General features: G+C 34.8%; 1 protein-coding gene across 4 annotated transcripts; it reads right to left on the bottom strand.

Annotated features, from left to right (window-relative positions):
* Nucleotides 1-402: 402 nt before the first annotated feature.
* LOC128206101 (failed axon connections homolog) lies at nucleotides 403-11,236 on the bottom strand. Of its 4 annotated transcripts, none has more exons than XM_052908274.1 (7): nucleotides 11,214-11,236; nucleotides 9,101-9,190; nucleotides 5,215-5,347; nucleotides 3,477-3,673; nucleotides 2,692-2,888; nucleotides 1,919-2,038; nucleotides 403-1,712 (listed from the first exon to the last, which is right to left on the bottom strand). In XM_052908274.1, exons 1-7 carry the CDS (start codon nucleotides 11,219-11,221, stop codon nucleotides 1,606-1,608), a joined length of 852 nt encoding a protein of 283 aa, XP_052764234.1. In that variant the 5' UTR covers nucleotides 11,222-11,236; the 3' UTR covers nucleotides 403-1,605. The 4 variants fall into 4 exon arrangements, with proteins under 4 accessions (XP_052764234.1, XP_052764235.1, XP_052764236.1 ...); XM_052908275.1 differs by lacking the exon at nucleotides 11,214-11,236 and adding an exon at nucleotides 10,905-11,206; XM_052908276.1 differs by lacking the exon at nucleotides 11,214-11,236 and adding an exon at nucleotides 11,192-11,206.
* Between the last annotated feature and the right edge of the window lie 8,371 nt (nucleotides 11,237-19,607).

Here is a 19,607-nt window from a genome sequence, read left to right as displayed (position 1 = left end):
ATAATGTGAAAATAAACATATATGTACTATACCGATTTGGTCATACTAGCATCCAAGGATTGACTTTAAGTCAAGAGTCAAAGGTCAACCCCTTAAACACGTACAGGGTAGTAGCAGCGTTAACATAGATGTTTAATGATCTATCGTAGGTATCAAATATTGATATAAAGTGTCTTTGCGATATTGTCAGGATTCTTACAAATCCTTGCTACTTATTTATATTTATAGATTCAGCAAAACGTAAAAGAACCTTCCAGCCCAGTTTTATGACCTCACATTCCTACAAGAACTCGAACATCTTACCTATTCCCTAGCCGACTTAGGTACAATGGTTTGGTCATAATATGGACGCCTAATGTGATAACGATTCGGATTGATTTTGGTAACAAAATGAGTATAAACTGAAAACTATTCAAGTACATTTATTAATATTCAAAGCAAATATAGTAAAATAGAAAGAAAAGTAAATAAAATTCATTGAAATCAATATAAAATGGCTTAAATATTTACGCTTATATCAATGCTTTTGCTACAGTTTCGTATACAAGAGAATAATAAATTAAAACCTTTTCATATCTTTATTCATAAACTTTTTAGAAATCTAACCAATGAAAAAAAAATCATAGAGAGACATTCTTCTTATAAAACTTAAACAGTGAAAACTAGTAATCCTGACCTTGATAACTATATTCAATAGTTCGATATAAATATTTTAAAGCATTTTGACTAATAAAAAACACGTTCAATACAGTTCACACATTGCCACGATAAAAATGACTGTAGCAGTACAATTCAGATCGCAAATTATGCAGTTGCAACATTTTGTAAACATTGTTACAGTAACATACAGATCATGAAATAGAACATTTTGTAAGGAATAACAACTGTAACAGTATAAACAGATCGCGAAAACCTGGGTTGTCTTCCTTGCTTGACACACCAATACAAAACAACACACTAAGTACTTGTGGCTCACTTATGTGAACTAATAATTTACAAATTAACTCGATTATTTATAGCTCAATCTTGTTGCAACCTAAAGCACGTTAATTACATACAATTAGCATATGTACAGTTTATATTGCCACAATATTGATTGATCTCAAAGTAAACCTGCAAAAATACATTTCTACATAATCTGCGTTTTTAATGTGTGTACTGTAGTTTTTTGTTTTTCAATCGGCAAATTATTACAAAATGGTTCAAGTAAATTTATTGTACTGTAAACAAACGCTTTGATAGCTATTTTAGTATTAAATGATATTTTACACCTTGTATTATTATCTCGGGAAAAGGAAACAATCTAGCGAACAACTATATAATAAAACTATATGTATCATTCTTATTCTCACCAATCCCATTGAAGACGGAAAAACGAGCGTATAAACATTGCACCAGTTTGCCTCAAAAGTAGAATCATGCGACCAGTATAACATATATGAAGAGCTAGGTCGTTCTCAGATCTGATTAAGACAAATATTGAATACCAACACCGTCGTTGTTTGACTGACACCAGAAATGATTCCAGCGTTTTCAAGGCAAGCGCGCATACAAATGTTGTAAGGATGCCCCCAAAAGTGGTCACTATCAACTATAAGTATCTTTCTATTTTGTTGCCTCTTTCGCAAATCCATTTGTCATACATTCCTCCCAATCCGGCCAATATTTCACAATCATTCTGTCCATATAAGCAGTGAGATTCGGAAGGGATTCTGCAAAAATAAAATACAAGACCACAATTACCAGGATGTTTGTTTGACGTTTTACTTCCCACAGTTTTAGTTAAGGTATTTGGTATATGCTAACGGACTTCATATTGATCATTAAAGCCCCTATCTCTCCGACATAATATATTTTGGAGCATTTCTAACCCTTACCCTTCTTTAGATTCCGACATTTTTATAAAAACAAAATATACCTTGTAGGTATGTTCTTGCTTTGACACTGTTTGGCACATGATAACGGACTTGACACAGCTGCCCAAACACCGCACAATCGACCTCTCTAGGCTGTTCGCCGAGAAAATATTTATTGTCACCTTAAATATAGTACAAATGTCACAAAAGAATTCCAAAATAACAATATGTTTTATAATCAGATACATTCGAACTTGTAAGGATTTAGTCAAGAGTCATGCTGGCCATTTCAAATGTTTAGATGATTTTAATACTTCATTTAATTATCTCGTTTTGTTATGCAATGAAACGGCGACCCATAATAGATAAATAAATAACAGGATGAAACACGGTAAACTGGCTCTTGCTCGTATAAGAATTAAATGGCTACAACAGAGAAAACTCCGTAGATACAATTTAACCTATATCCTATTTAAAACCACAACGAACATGGCCAAACAAACACCAACTAAGAGAACAAAATACACATGTCTAACAGAACTATCGTCAGTTGTTAATTTTGGGAGAACCGCATTGGCATGACTAGACTTAGATTTTGAAGTCTTTGGTTAGGATTTGCCAATTTTATTTTTGATTTGTCATAATTTATCTGATATCACAAATACAGTTTGATATACACACTAGCCAAATATAACCTGTTGACAACATAAGTTTGATAATGGACAATTCGCCTTCGTTAAGGGTAGTATGTATTGGACACTCTGTGTTTTGATACATTCCTGCTTAATACGTTTTAATTACCATGGACCTTAATTGTCAACATTTAAATACATACCTAAATAATCCGATAATGCTTTCAAATCTTTCTCAAGCAATGTTTCAATTTCGGATTGCGTATGTCTGCCAAGGCCCTGTGCATACGCCATATTCTTAGTTTTCCGGCTGATATGCCATATTAAAATGGCGGGTAGTTTGGTGAGAGTGCCAGACATCTCTGATTTGTGGAACACCCATCTTTCTAACAAAACTAGCCTGCAACGATGTACACAATGAAATGCAAAGAGAGATCTCAACTAAATGTCGTTGAACTGATCTCCTAGAAACAGTTTTAAAGTTTGTCGACTTTTCAAACTTTTTAAATATAAACAAACTTTATTTAGTTTTTGGAAATAGTATAAACGTGGTATAATTCTACGCTGTTCCGCATTTAATTAGATGATGGGTGACACTGTGAGGAAATATATATATATATATATCAACTAGTTTAAACCCCCAGTAAACTCGAGTTCCAGTGAATGCGAGTTTTACTAACCGTTAAGATGGTAATCCCACTTTTTTTAGTGATAACAATATTTTAATGCGTGTGCTGTCTGTTTATGATATTTGTACGTTTGTGCCTTTCATTTGGGCGCTTCTCTTTAGCATTTAAAGAAAGTGCATATATGATTATTTCACTATTTGGCTTGCCACTATAATGTTCATGGTATCATTGTGAATTTGGTACCTTTTTGAAATTGATAGTTTATCTGTAGCACTAAATGGAATATTTTACATATGTTTATCAAACTTACTACAGTCAAAAGTAACACGTTACATAATAATTATTGTTTTAGTGCTTACCAATACATGCGTTCATCGACGAGAGTCTGGAAGGCCCGGCCTATGGCCCTCTGTTCTTCTGTTAAGCCCGTACTGAGGTTTACCCCACATTTCTCAACCAGGTAGGACGTAATCATCTCGCTATCTCCAAGGGTCTCACCGTTGTACTCTATCCATGGGGACTTCCCTTTTGGTCCCATTGTGTAACTGTGAACATTCTAAAAATTGCAAATATTAATCTTGCTGAATCATTGATTTTATATCGTCATTCATTTAGTGTATTTCAATAGTCGTCATATGTTGCCCGAACACACCGACTACGACGATTACCCAATAATAAGACAGAGATACAGTCATAATGTAATGGTGTTGTTGCTTTCACATCAAACGGTTGAAACCGAACTCGTTTAACGACTTACAACAATTCACAATTTGACTTTGTTCAAACAGCAGAATGTCTACCTTTTGGACACTATATTTTGTTCAGGCTGTTCAGGATTGTATAAGAAAACGGACACAAGGTGGCAGAAATGATGAGTTACCATTGAAGGTGTTCAAGTACTACACCAGTCATGAGACACAATTGGTTTACTAGTAGTGCGTTTTGATCCGGGATGCATTCGACTATGTGGCAATTATCAGATTCGGATATCACGAGAGTCGCATACAACATTCAGGATCAAAACGTAGTACTAATAACCTTTTTATTATATTCATTACTGGTTTAATCACATAAAAGACAAATGCTTTCATAAAAATCGCATATTAATGATGTCGCACTATTTTGTTTTATGGCGTCATTTTAACACCGCGCAATGATACGTTTATGATGTGACGTCAGCAGAGTGAATGCGGCCGTATTGCACTGGAGTGGAACAGTAACACGCTAAATGATTTCAAGTTTAAAATATAATTACAACGGCTTCATTGTTCCAAAGTATAATTTTGCGTGCGACAAAATGTCTTCTATCCATCATGCCATAATCAGAAACGCTTGCAGTAATATAAATGCACATCTTCATATACATTCTATTCGTGATAATCCTGATTGTGATTGTGGATAAGAAACGGAGCTCAAGAACCATGAACACGCATTCTTTTTATCGAAGAACTCACTTAATTATTCCTCAAGTACAGACAAATTCTTATCCGGAATAGAAAATAAAGCAATTAATGAAGACAGTATCGTTTTCGCTAAAGGATTAGGTATATAAAAGTAACCAAGCTCTTCTATTGATTATCAACTTCAAGCACCAGTAGGTCTGGGATGATAGTAGAATGCATATATAATAATAATTATTGGTATACATTATCTACATACGTTTAATCTTAAATGACATTGACGTTACAATGACGACTGGGAAGGGCTGAAACTAATGTTGTGATAACTTGTAGCCAAACCCGTATGTTCTTCTTGTAATTTGTTTGTAAGTGCATGTATAATTTGTATGGCTTGATGTTAATGCAACAGAACAAAAAGAGATGATTAAACTAATCTATCAAGAGAAACGTTACAATTACATCGAAAACGATATAACAATCAAGTTTGTTTGGCCTCGAAATATTTCAAAAATTAAGTCATTTCACGTCCAATTTTATTTGAGATAAAAACTAAAAACACTGCATTACCTTTTCTGTAATGTTGTTTTGGTCCTATAAAATTAAATCAGTTTAGCAATAATGGAATGCTTTTGACATACTTGACAATACTTCGATGAAAAGGCAAGCTTAATTGTACATAACACACATTCTGGCTTACCTGGTACGGTATTTCTGCCATCCTCAGAAATGTCTCTATCTTGATACAGAAGGGGGACATACTCGGAGCGAACGGTCCTCGAGGAAATTGGTGGAGTATAACCGTGTCGGCCGGATAGTCTCGCCCACACTGTCTGAAATATGGTGGACTTCAACCTTATATTTGGCTTACTATTTGGCTGATTAATCAATATTTTCTCTGTAACCTCGCATCTTGAACTTAAATGCTGTTGGTAAGGACATAGTTAAGTACACTATATGAAACGTTTAATTAAATAACTAGCTTATAAATGATAAATAAAAAAATCTTAATTTGTAAAGTGTAATATACTAACAAAAATGTGCAATAATATCAAAATAATAGATTTTATGAACCCTAACGAACAAAAACGGGAATAAAACCATATGAAAATGCATGAATTATATATTGTACTTGGTTAAGCCAAATATTTGATGTATAAAATTAGATAGACTAGGAACTAACGTTAAAACCAGCAGTACACTGTTTTCATGATTCGCCAATATCGTTGAGTTTATTTGATAAAACATCTGGGAATTATACTTAGAGAAACATGTTTTCACAGTCGATTCATTACCTCTAGAAGTTTACAACATATAAGCTGTGGGTGATTGGCAATTTTAGGGAAGCATTTTCTAAACTTCAACATAACAGAACTCAAGTTATCATTTAACATTATTATCACTGTTCGTATAATATACAGGTATTATTATGTAATGCTTGAGGAAATAACTGGTGGCTTCAAATATACGGTAAATGCTTCCGAAACAACAACAACAACAACAAAGAATAGTATTGTAGGGAGGGTTACCATGGTGTATAGTTGTTTTGCTTGTGTCGATTTTGCTCGTTAAATAATACTACCTGATCACCAATACATTCAAGGTCTCAACTCACCCTTACCAAGACAAACACAGTTTATGCTGACGAGACTAGTTTATTTGTGGCAACAACAGATACAAGGGGGTGGCAACAACAAAAATCCAAACACAAGAGTGTACTATAACTATTATTAACTTCTTTGCGTGTATATAAAACTATACTATCATTTTTACGTATTTTCATTCATAACGTTATAACGTTATAACATGTACATAAGTATACATATATCACCCCCAAACTGAGCATGTCACAATCCTATCGAAAAACATGTTTCTGAATCAGTAACGTATGTAAAAAGATAAGATCGAATATTATTCTCTGGGATACTGGCAGTCCAGGAAAAACCTCGCTTATCTTTTTTAAATGTGCGAGGAAACCTGTATTCGTAACAATACTAACCCTCCAAATATGAGACAACGAATATATCTTAACATGCTCCATTATACAAATTCAAAAATATTATTTAATTGTACATACAATCTTATTGCGGTTATATTGTGAAATCATATAATTTTCACCAAATTACATGTTCATCACGAAAATATAATTCAAGTTTGATGTTGCCCGAACAGCAGTCTCGGTAGAAATGACCAAAGCCCACTTTACCCGTATAACTACGTCATTTAACGCGCTTTATAGCGCCACCTACAAAACTGACCAAACCAGTTTTTGACAGGCTATTTTGAGCCAATTGTTCCCCGCTATACGGTGTAACGCTGAGAACTATATTTCATGTTCGATTTTCATAGTATAGCTTAAAATATATAGTATATGGCAGGCTGAAATATCATTACTTATATTTGCTTGAAGATAAAAAAAACATGTAAGTAAATATAATAATTGCATAAAATTACCGGTCAACTGCTAAGTAGAAACTGTATCAAATTCAAACGCCAGGTAATTAATTTCGTTTTTGATTTGAATACATTTTCATACCTTTGTCTGAAAATCGGCATTTTCACTTTTCCAAGATAAAAGTAATCCGATCTTAAACTACTATGCTACCTAAGTTACATTCCATTCGCCGAGCTACCAAAAACCAAGAATTAATGTCCAATATATAAACATTCTCTATTCCGAATTTTCCAGGCATGAGTGGTATAAACTATCGGAAAATGCCAGACATGTACTTGAAATCAAGCCGCGCCTAGGTAAAACTAAGCGTATGGTTAAGTATACTTTAAGTGCTTTTTTTTAAATGGCCCATTTGCACACCGAGTCTAGAGAGCAAGTGTAACATCTAATTAAATAATTTCTAAATATCATAGAGCATGGCTTACTGGATCATCTCCAACATACTTAACGCGCATTAATATGTTGCACACAATGTTCCATTGGATTATTTAAGTGAAGTACCATCACGCATTATTAGCTATAAGAGTCATTTTGTCTGTAGTTAAGTGATGTTCGAATAATAAAACGAGTCAAGTAGAACTCGCTTTCGCTTGTTGTGGCCACTTTCAGCCACTTGTAACAAATACCACGTCTAATGAGCCCGGAAACGACCATAATCATATAAAATTAGCTATTTAATAAACAGTTAATGTGCGAGTATGTTTTAGCATCCATAATTATTTGCAATGTATGCATGCATTATGATGGCATTGGGCCGAGTGTTTAAAACTTTGTTAAAGATAATAATTTTTTTGGAGTCATCGTTGTTTACTTTCAAATTCGTATTACTTTGGAACGTTCATTGAAATATTTGTGACCAGTAATACATCTACCAATGATTGAGACGCCTGTTTCAGCATTACGTGTTTTATTTTAATGTTTGAGCAAATCACAGAAGTAGTTCAACTTTTGAAGTTTACAACGATGCTGTTAACAACGTTGTTAACTTTGATGACGTTCTGAACAATCGGCCTATTGATTTAATAGAAAAATGTATACGCGTAATATGGTATTTTATCATTAATGACTCTAAATGAAGCTTTTCATAAATGTGTATTTTTGTTCTCTATGTAATGACTGTTCTGTTGTTTATGCTTACAAGGGGCACTATATAAGCCTTAATACATTTCTTTTTTTTCAATCAATAGCACAAAATTCCCAAGATTTATCTTTTTATGTTTTATGTGTACACAAATCATATGCTTTTTTGTTTTGATCGTTAAAGTAAAATGAATTCAAAGTGATAATGCATTAGAATTGATTCATGTTTTGCATCAACCTTTATTTCGCCCCTTTTTGATACTAAATACAGTAATGTATAGGTCATAGCTCGTGTAACTCCTGACTAGCAGAACTGGGTCTTTTTTATAGTATTTTTAAACATATGTTTAGGGCATTACATCAAAATGTATAAATAAAAGAGATATGTAAATAACCTTAAAGGTACGCACTCATTGCGACCACCTCGCGCATGAGCGCCTTAGTTCTAATTTTAGCAACAAAAACTGTGACGTCATATTGTCTGCTTTTTTTGCAAAGATAACCGCACGGACGAAACAAATCATTCTTTATTTCTTAAATAAATCCTAACTGGCAGTGCTAGTTGAAACTTATGTAAGCTGATCATAACTAATACAGGTATGGTTAATTGTTGTATTACATTTAAGAAATTTGCCCTGATTTATGTTTGATATGTTTGATAGTTACTGTTTAAAAAATACGATGAAAACAGATGCAATTATTGTTTCGATGATTTTTATGCAAATGTGTCACTGATTTGTTATTTCTTTGACTGTATAAGTTAGTTTTTGAAATGAGGCCCTTACCTTGTTTGTTTGAATATGGCCAATCGCATACATTTGCCGTTCAGCCAATACGTTAAGTTTGATAAACTTTGTTAAAAATGTTTGCTAACAATATCTTGTGAAACTTGTTTTTAATATTGTTTTTACTTGATTTAATATTTGTATTTGAGCTTGTGTTACATGTCGCATATACATATGATTATATTGATCATAACATACATTTTCCAAAACAGCATTTATACTATGTAGCATGTTTTTTCTTTGTTATACAACAACAAAATTCATACCTATCAGGCGTTTGTTTCTGTCTCTTATAGATAAGAATAAACGCAGCAATGACCGAGCCAGACAGGACAGCAGTAATCAGCTCCATGCTTCTGTAATATAAGGTGTTCAAGACATTCTTTAAAAGTGACCACAGCATCCAAGTATACACAATATACGTCTCGACTCGATTAAGACTGTTTAGACACTACGACAATGGCAAAGCATCCGTGTCGTGTTGCAAATATACTTTGAAAGTTTGAATTAATCATTCACATTATTCGGGAAAGAATGCTCGATTTTCGATGTATATATATATTTTTTTTATATTGACAAACGTTATATTCATGCTTCAGCGACTCCATTCACTGTTAGCGTCAAAAATAGTTATTATAATTAAAATAAACAATTCAACGTTTGAAATATCTCGTCCTCAATTGTATCGAGGACAATATACAAATATCACATGGCAGCATGTGTGACATTAATATTATCAACCCGAGAGCAGAATGTCAACCGAGGCGTCACACATGCTGCCATATGTTATTTATTTTATTATACCGAACAAAATAAAGTAAATAAACAAGTTTTAAAATGTTTTAATTCATTTAATTAAACAAGTTTAACAAAGTAAACAAAATATAACATAATAAAATAATTATATTAAGAGCAAAATTCCACTGCTTACTTGCTGACAGTTCCTGTCGTCAGATATTTTGTGTACACATTGAATAGTGACGTCAATGCTTGTATGTGTATAAGGGAGGCAAGCACGTCATGATTAAGCTAAAATATTGAGCAGTAATTTTCCCTTATATGACATTCAAAATATCTGTGCGGTCACATGACCTGACAGTGAATTTATGCTTGGTCACGTGTCAAAAAGATTGAAAATGTTTCTTATAGTCAAAATACCTCTTTTTCGGGTAATGGGATTTTACCATTGTAGACAAAAGTGAGTTATAATAATGGTAAATACCCCCTCGGGATAACGCTTCGTTCATAAAACTTAAGCGTGTTTAGCGGTTTACCGGAGTCGTCCGAAAAAGCAGATAAATTTGGGTTATTGTTTTTGCGTTGTATATTTAAGTATGAGTATGAAGCATAAGTAAAAAAGCACCTTTTCTCTAATTTTGATCATACAGTTTTGTAGTTGAGCTTAAATTGATACTGTATGCGGATATAAAGCTCTTACAACGTTTACCTCAGGTTGAACTCAAATTGTACGATAAATATATTTTTGTTTTATATTCCCACTATAAGGGTAAAAATACTTAAAATTATTTAATCAGGCCCCTATGTCTCTAAGTTTCTTAAAGATGCACTCTTACTCCCAAATAAGATGTACCACAATTTATACAATTATTTTTAATTAACCTTATAGGATGAATAACTATCGATACCGTGATGAATTTGAAAGAAAGGTGCAGTATTTCTACCTTATGATACGATAGTTGATCACTCGTCTTTTAATCTTTTAGCACTATTAAATACACGGTTACAATCTTGTTATCAGTTATTTATATTTTCCATAAATGCATGATCAAGTAAGTTGTTAAAGGTTTATCACTCAAAGACTATGTTTGTTATACATGTGTATATATTGATTTTGAATAAGAGATACACTTTTAGCGTAACGAGTTCAGTTACTTAATTTCTTACTCATCTTAAAAAAGCAACTAATTTATCGTCATGATTTCCTTTTAAAGTCCAAATACTTTTAAAAATGCAAATTTTAACACATTATACGAAAAGCTTACAGTACATTTAGCTCCATCCTGTTTTAAGGGACTTGAAATGTTTCGATAAATCGAGTGTATATCTTACCACAACAGCTAGTCCAAATAGATCCCTCTTTTTGAATGTAATTTAACTTAACGATATATCACATTTAATGTGCCATTGTGCACCGAACATCAGTTGCAATGTTGTTTAATACTTTCGACTGCCATTCAATGATCGTAAATTAACAATAAAAGATAAAACGTGTCCGTTTATATAGCAATTAGAAAAATTGGTACAATGCAGCAATTAACATAAAAGTACGAAACACTTTCTAACACCAACAATCCTTTAACTTAAACCATATTTTACAGCTTTAAATATAAACATACCAAAAACAAATTAAGGTCATACATTAACATGACAAGCCTACGTTTTCATATTCATTCAGCCATAGAAAGCGCAAAGACATATAAATGCAATAATTTCCTCGCATGGTTGAATAAAATTGATTGAATTTGTCATTTGCTCCGTTGAAGGGAATACATTATCTTTACCGCAGGCTAACAAGTTAAATGGATCTTATTGAATAGTCATTGATATGATCTTTACTGGTATTGCTCCGTTTTAAAATGGACATTTGTAATTTTTAGTTCTATTTTTAATTATCTGTTTTTATCGATCCCAAATTAATACCCATTCTTTCTAAAAAGGCGAAAAATCCGCCTCATTGATAATACCAATACAGGTTTATTTATTAATCCGCTCGTAGCCTAGTTTAATAGACAGCAACATTATTAAAACATGTTATTTTTTTTGCAGTTTTTGCGTTTAAAGCCGTACAATAGAGGTTGATGCAAAAAATATTTCAAATTGAATGTCCGTGTCTTACACATTTGACTTTTATGATAAAAAATGCACATGATTTAGGTCCATTAAAAACATAAGCGATATTTTGGAGCCTTTTTAATTAGGGAATTTGTGACCACGTAGCTATTAAGGGTGTAACTCATTTGACTTTAATGATAAAAAATGCGTTTAATTTAGGTACGGATAAAAAACATAAGCGATATTTTGGAGCCTTTTAAACAAGGGAATTTGTGGCCACGTAGCTTTAAAGTCCATTTATAAATACTATTATTGTTTATCTTACCTGAAACAAATGCTTTCCTTTCTTGATATCATTGAAGACATATGACTAAAAGTTGATAATGCATTAAAATGTATTGATTTTTTTTTTATATTGTGCGCATTTAAAGGGTTGGATTAAAATCACAAAAACTGTTATGATATTCATGAATAAAGAACTGATTTTTTCTAATAAGGTACTGGCAGACACCAAACGTTGTAGGCGTCGCCGCCAATTTTTATTCTAATTTCATGAACTTCTTTTACGTATACCCAGGCACACTTCCGACGCTCGTCGCATATCTGACATGGCTGAGCAGGGGCGGGCTACGGTCCCTGACTGCAGATCGGGGGAACCTAGCAGGAGCGGGTTACGGTCCCTGACTGCAGATTGAGGGAATATAGCAGGAGCGGGTAACGGTCCCTGACTGCAGATTGAGGGAATATAGCAGGAGCGGGTTACGGTCCCTGACTGCAGATTGAGGGAATATAGCAGGAGCGGGTAACGGTCCCTGACTGCAGATTGAGGGAATATAGCAGAAGCGGGTAACGGTCCCTGACTGCAGATTGAGGGAACCTAGCAGGACCGGATAACGGTCCCTGACTGCAGATTGAGGGAACCCAGCAGGAGCGGGTTACGGTCCCTGACTGCAGATTGAGGGAACCTAGCAGGAGCGGGCTACGGTCCATGACTGCAGATCGAGGGAACCTAGCAGGACCGGGTTACAGGATTTGACATAAGGGGGCTGGAGCGCAACTCAATGAGTTAGTACACAGAATTGAATACTTTCACTTCGGTATTTTTATTATTTAATTACATAATGTTTCATTGTTTGTTTTCAATCGAGTTCATGTTTTAACTTCTCACGATTCGAAATGTGTTTGTTATTGTTGATGACCTGCAGCTTATTGGCATTTTAAGGGTCCCCCTCACTACTTATTTCCAAAATAGCAGAACTGTTGGTACAAACTGTAGTTTTTTTCTAAATACTTTTCAATATTACAAAAACATGTACAAATAACACTCTGCCGAAATTTTGATATTTGTCTATATGCTATATAGACCTCAATTGGATATGCGTCCCCAGAGACAAGGCCGCCTTTAATCTATGAAAATAATACCCCAGAGATACCGATTTATTATCTTACTTCTGACGAACACACAATATTTTCTTATTTTCTTTGTCATTTTAAAATAAAAAGTATGTCGGCGTTTCTACCCGTTTAACATATCTGTGTTTTCAAAGAGTTTAGTAACATCAAAAAGTAGCTCACTCGGATATATAATACGCTTTCGGGAACAGGTATATCAGTGAATGTAAACATAATATTTCACTGTCTGAAACAGTAAAAATATCAATTTATTTATTTTCCGTTACGTTCGCATTCAATTTGACCTACTTTTCCGACAAAAACACACAACTATTAATTGTCATTTTACATCCATTTTAGAGAAACATAAAAGTATATATCTTTTGTTTCTGTGCAACATACTTCACCTCTTGGACACCAGTAGTATTCATCTGCATACATTTTGTTTTTTTGGTGCTCACTATGTGAACTATATTACGATCTTACACTGAAACAATTATCATCCATTTAAGTCCTACGAATCGAAACAAAGACAACACAACACATAAACGCATCCAATACCTTATGATATAATATAAAGAACATGGTATGTGATATCCAAATGATTCTGTTTTTATTCAAACGAGGGAATAAAATTATATCAAACACTATTTTAACATAAAATTGAGGTACGATTGTTCTGAAAATGATATTAGGATAATGATTAAAAAAACGTTTGCAGGACACAGACGACATTTCCAAGATGGCTGCCATTGTGAAAGTAATTCATAATTTCCACTTAAAGTTGACTACACATATTTTTTCTTATTTCTACTTCCTTCTAAACATCAATTTAGTGTGCTTCATCGGTATCAGTAAGGGGGAATCATACGATCCGGCATCCAACAGTCCAACGCCTTGTGATGTTCTGGCGTTGGTATCGTCCTGGATACAGTACTTTTGATAACTATACCCTGAATGAAATTGTTCGTGACAATCAGTGTGTCCTTGATTATCCGACTCAAATATTTCACCGTCGCCGAACGCGTTCAGAAACAGGCATCCGGGAAACCAGTTCCCGCTCCCTTTTAACGCGGCGCAGTGCTCGCTTGTATCTCGATCGTATGTGGAGAAGGCGCTGCCGTTGAAATATTCAGGATAAAGCGACAGAGTTAAAGTTTGTCCTGAAAAAAACAACAACTGCTAATTGACAGCATGGTTAACTACAACAGTTTTAGCGCCTCAAGATAAATATAATTATACGTCGTAGTTAGATGGCGTGAATTAAAATCTTAATGATTAAGAATGAGCGTAGTGAGCGTAGCGAGCGAGTTAAGATGTTATGAGGTCATTGCTCCTCAAAAATATAAACAACATTATAATTTTTTACCTGGGTAGGGGAAATCTAAATACTTCCCCAGGAGGGATACGACGCCAAATTTCGGCCACAAATGGGCGGAAAAAAACATTACAGATATATTATAAAATATGTCCGTACTAACCGTTCCCAATGTCAGTCACGTCATTTACATTAATGTATCTCTTGTAGGAAGGCGCTGGTCCTAAATTGAAGCCATCAAACACGTGCTGGAGCGTCGCCATGGCTCCTTCGTAGACAGTGGAATATTCTATGTGAAGTTGCTGAGTACTCCCTGTAGTGATATCCCGTAACTTTGCTAATCCTAAAAAACAAAAACAAATTTGAAATTCAGTAAGAAGCTGATAAATACTATCTCTTGATATGCCCCACAGTTGATTCAATCATATGGAATGAATATCACAATATACACACTTTAAACCAATAACAGATATTTCAATCACTTCAAAACATGTTTTAACGTTAAGTTTTAACACAAATTACAAAAACATCTTAAACGAATTGTAATTAAACACTTTTTATCATGTTGATTAGAGTTTTTCCTAGCCTGCTTACACAAACAATAACTAGATAAACCTTTTTCAATTTATATTAAAACGCGATCATTCGGGATCCGAACATATCCTTGAAGTCAGACGTTCTGAAGTATGTAGTCAGGATAAGGAGGTTTTAACGTCAGACTGGTAGAGTTGTAAAGATTGTGCTTTGCTCGGACATTTGTATTAACAACAGTAGCAAATAACATGAAATGAATATAAATGATTTGAAACAGTTTCAAAAGGGGCGTTAGCCTCTCTCCCAAGCTTCGGGCATAAATCCCTCATACTTAAACATAGCCCTGTCCTTTTTTCTCAGGAAAGGCTTTTAAAGTTGCTAGAACCCTTGTGTAAATTTCTTTGTATTATGTAATACATTTGTTCATTAGTGCATTTAAGGAATGTGCAGATAAATTAAAATAATTTTCACTTAGTTATACAGCACAGTCCTTAACACTGTGGTTTCAAACAGTTACTACACAATTTCCCTTGTGATTTAAATGTTCGCGCATCGTGCATTGTGTAGTAAAACTCTGGTTGTGGGTGCAATGACCTCGGGCTTAGGGTGCAGTAGCTTTAGCTCGGGTTGTGGGTGAAGTGACTATAGCTTGGATTGAGGGTAAAGTGGCTATAGCTGGGCTATGGGTGAAGTGAATTTAGCTCGAGTTGTGGGTGAAGTGACTTTAGCTCGGTTTGTGGGTGAAGTGACTTTAGCTCGGGTTGTGGGTGAAGTGACTATAGCTCGGGTTGTGGGTGAAGTGACTATAGCTCTGGTTTTGGGTGAAGTGACTTTAGCTCGGGTTTTGGGTGAAGTGACTTTAGCTCGGGTTTTGGGTGAAGTGACTTTAGCTCGGGTTGTGGTTGAAGTGACTATAGCTCTGGTTTTGGGTGAAGTGACTATAGCTCGGGTTGTGGGTGAAGTGACTATAGTTCGGGTTGTGGGTGCAGTAAATATAGCTCGGGTTTTGGGTGAAGTGACTATAGCTCGGGTTGTGGGTGAAGTGAAAACAGCTCGGGTAGTGGGTGCAGTAACTATAGCTCGCGTTGTGGGTGCAGTGACTATAGCTCGGGTTTTGGGTGCAGGGAATATAGCTCGGATTGTGGGTGAAGTGACTATAGCTCGGATTGTGGGTGCAGTGAATATAGCTCGGGTTATGAGTGCAGTGACTATAGCTCGGGTTTTGAGTGGAGTGACTATAGCTCTGGTTGTGGGTGCAGGGACTATATCTTGGGTTGTGGGTAGATTGACAATACATTGGGTTGAGTCTGTAGTGACTATAACTCGGATTGAGGATGCAGTGACTTTTTTCAAAATCAAATATGATTTTACCTATCCAGAAATCGGCATTCAAAGATCCAAAGCCCTGCTCATATTCCAGAAACGTTCTGTTGAAATTTTCCATCCCATTTTTCCTCTGCTGAAAAACCTGAAAGATAAAGTTATGAATCAATAGCCCGCGTCCGTATGTATATTTGCTTAAAATTATCAATGGGGAATCGTATATTAATAAACTGAAGTTATATTAGTTATATGGTTTTTTTAATCATAAACAACTCATATTAAACTTTACCTTAATTTTGTGGCCTGGAGCCGTGTTGATGCGAGTAAAAAAATCCAAAACGGCATATAACATTAACTCGCAAAGCAGCGTAAAGCATTATTTTGCTTTACGGTTTAAACAAAAAAATTTTTAAAAAAGTTAAAAAAATGTGATTTTTCCGTCATATTTCGGATTTTTCCGTGTTGTTCGGAATGTTTACAACGTATATTGATATTAAATAAGACCCATTCAGCCTCATCTTTGATGCCATTCATCAAAATACGTCTTGCTTATTCGACATGTATATGCTATAAACTTCCTTCTAGATTGGCACCAAAATACATTATCAATAACCAACAGTTATAAAGTCGAACCCCGTTTGCTCGAACTCGCTTTGCTCGATGTCCTCATTAGCTCGAACTGGATGTAAGGGAGTGATATCTTTTAAATGAATGTTAGCATTTATGCTTGGCTCGAACTTCCCCAAACTCGAAGTAGTTTGGCCAGTCCCTGAGAGTTCGAGATAACGGGTTTTGACTGTACTCTTAAATATGGGATACGAGGGAGTCCCATTACATTATAGACTAAGAGTTGGTTTATATTTTCTATACCTGACATACAAATAAACTGAAACTTACAAGATGTGATAAACATCAGAACAAACAGTCTCAAACTTTTAATAATTCCGAATGATATCGAACACTTGTTTTAAAATGCTTTTATATACTCATTTATTTGAATAAAACGTGCTGAAACATTCTCTTAATACTTAAGAAGAATTTTAAATGACAAATGGAACTTAAACCCGAGTTCGAGCAATCAGGTCTTTTAAAACCGTAGGCGACTATACATGTATTGCCAGATCTTCATCCCCGCCCGCCCCTCTTTATTCCGCTGCCCCTTAACCTCGCCCCCATGTTAAAAATTGGATGTTAATCTAGCAATTGGTTTTGTATTTATCTTAATGACTTATTAATCCAATGTATTAACAATTGTTTTATAATGTTACTTTATCAAATATTATGTTTAATTCTATCAACTAGCTCACCGTCCATCCGCCTCCGGAGGTCGTCATATCACAGTACACCTCTACATCAGAACTCATTGCCGCTGGTCTGATCTTGTATACCCCATCGGCGAGGTAGCCTGCAGAAGCTTTGCGTATGTCCAAGCAGTCTTTGTGCGGGTTTGGTACTGTATAGAGTAAAGCAGTGCGTTAAAGACAACTATAAGGGATATAAAACAACAACAGTCCTTCGGAGGAATGAAGACTAAATATTGATGTTGGGGCTCAGAGTCGCAAGCCCCGTCTGCTTTGCCGCCGTCAAAACCGTGCAGTATGATCAAATAATGAATACCAAGTTAGGTATGTCACATTGGCTGTGATCAAAAACACCTTAAAAATATCACGTACTCCGGTTTCCCCTGACAACTTAAGACAACAATTACGTGTAACATCTCGCGCCAACGAGAGAGACTTTGCATTGAGATTATATAAAGAGTAGGGCATATATAATCCTTGTTTATAACAACTTTTTTTCTACATTTTTTGGGCAAATTGTTAAAGTTAACAACGTTTTTATCGTCATATTTGCTATAACTTTCATTTTTTTCTTACTCTGGAAGTTTCATGGCAATATTTGTGATCTGCAGTTCTTCTTACAAATTAAGAGACAAAGGTTTCAGCTAAGCTGGATTGTTTTGAATAACACATTGTATATTAACAAATTAAAAATTTACAACAATGCAGTAAGCAACGCTGTGAACTTAATCAAATTTCTAAACACTCAACCCATTATTGTTTATATTATGTATAATTATTTATATACCACTTGTTGTTGTTTTCGGGCTTGTTGTTGTTGCTACTGGCGTTGTTGTCGTCTTCACGGTGACAGTCGTTGGTTTCGTCACGGTCGTTGTTGATGCTGTTGTTGTAGAATGCCCAGTGTTGCCTTGACATTTAGCCGTATTGCACAGGCTGGAATCACAGCAGACAAAGTTGCATCCGAGATCTGAAACATGTTTATCAATCTGTTGAACTATTAAAGGCAAAGACCATTGAATTTGCTTCCTCGACCTATGGCATTTGTACAATATGTTTTAACTTTATGTAAGGCTTTCTCGACTCGTTTAATTGTTTTCAAGTTTCATACAATCTGACTAAACAATATGTTTCACATAATCTGCAGAGGTAGTTTTTAGTTAAGGTCGTAATTTTAATATATTTAAAATCTGAATAAACTCACAATAAAGCAACTTAAAAGTTACACTAAGATAATTTCCAATTACGAATAAAATCTACTGAGATCTTTATTGAAAGTGTCTAGTATAATTTACCAATGTTAGAGCACAGTATGCAGATAACAGTCTCGGTTAAATTGACGCCCACAAAAAAAGAAGAACGCCCACATGCGCTAGACAATTCTCTAGAATCATTTACACATATGAAATAAGCATGAAGGACCAGAGAATAAATGGCCATGCAGTTGCAGACATTCAGGGGCGTAGCTTGGCGAAAATATATGTGTAGGCCACTTTTTAGAGTACTGACCATATGAAACGTTCGATAAATAATATACGAAACATTAATGTCGCGTGAAAATGAATTTTAGAGCAAAGGAAAACGAAATATTTGAATATTTGAAATACCCGGTTTCCGATATATTAAAGCGCATTTGTCGGAATTTCATATTTTAGACCCTTCTCCCTTCCAACGCCCATATGCCTTCGGCTTCAGTTTTTATTGCAGATTTGGCAGTTTTACTTTTTCTTTTTTTCTGAAAAATGAGTAGGCCGCGGCCTACACGGCCTATAGGAAGCTACGCCCCTGACATTCAGTTTATTATTACAGCCCCCGCTATGGAGTGCAAACCAGGAGTGGCATTCAATATTCAACTTAAGTTAAACTCATGGCCATACATCATTTACCTCATTCTCTCTTTTGATCAGTTATAAATAACAAGTAATCGGATTAGCTGCATCGTTTTAATATTTAATTGAGACTCATATTGAATACCAGCCCAGATATACATTACAACACTAGGAAAACTGGACGTCATGAACTTTCTAACCTGTAACTGTGAAACCCACTATCGCTGATGCGTAGTTGATAAGATTGGTACGTTCGGACTCACACGTCTGAAATGATATTTTG

The sequence above is a fragment of the Mya arenaria genome, chromosome 10 (genome assembly GCF_026914265.1).
Source record: "Mya arenaria isolate MELC-2E11 chromosome 10, ASM2691426v1".
Taxonomy (NCBI): domain Eukaryota; kingdom Metazoa; phylum Mollusca; class Bivalvia; order Myida; family Myidae; genus Mya; species Mya arenaria.
Note: the sequence above shows the minus strand (reverse complement) of the source record. Positions and strands in the feature narration are given on the sequence as shown.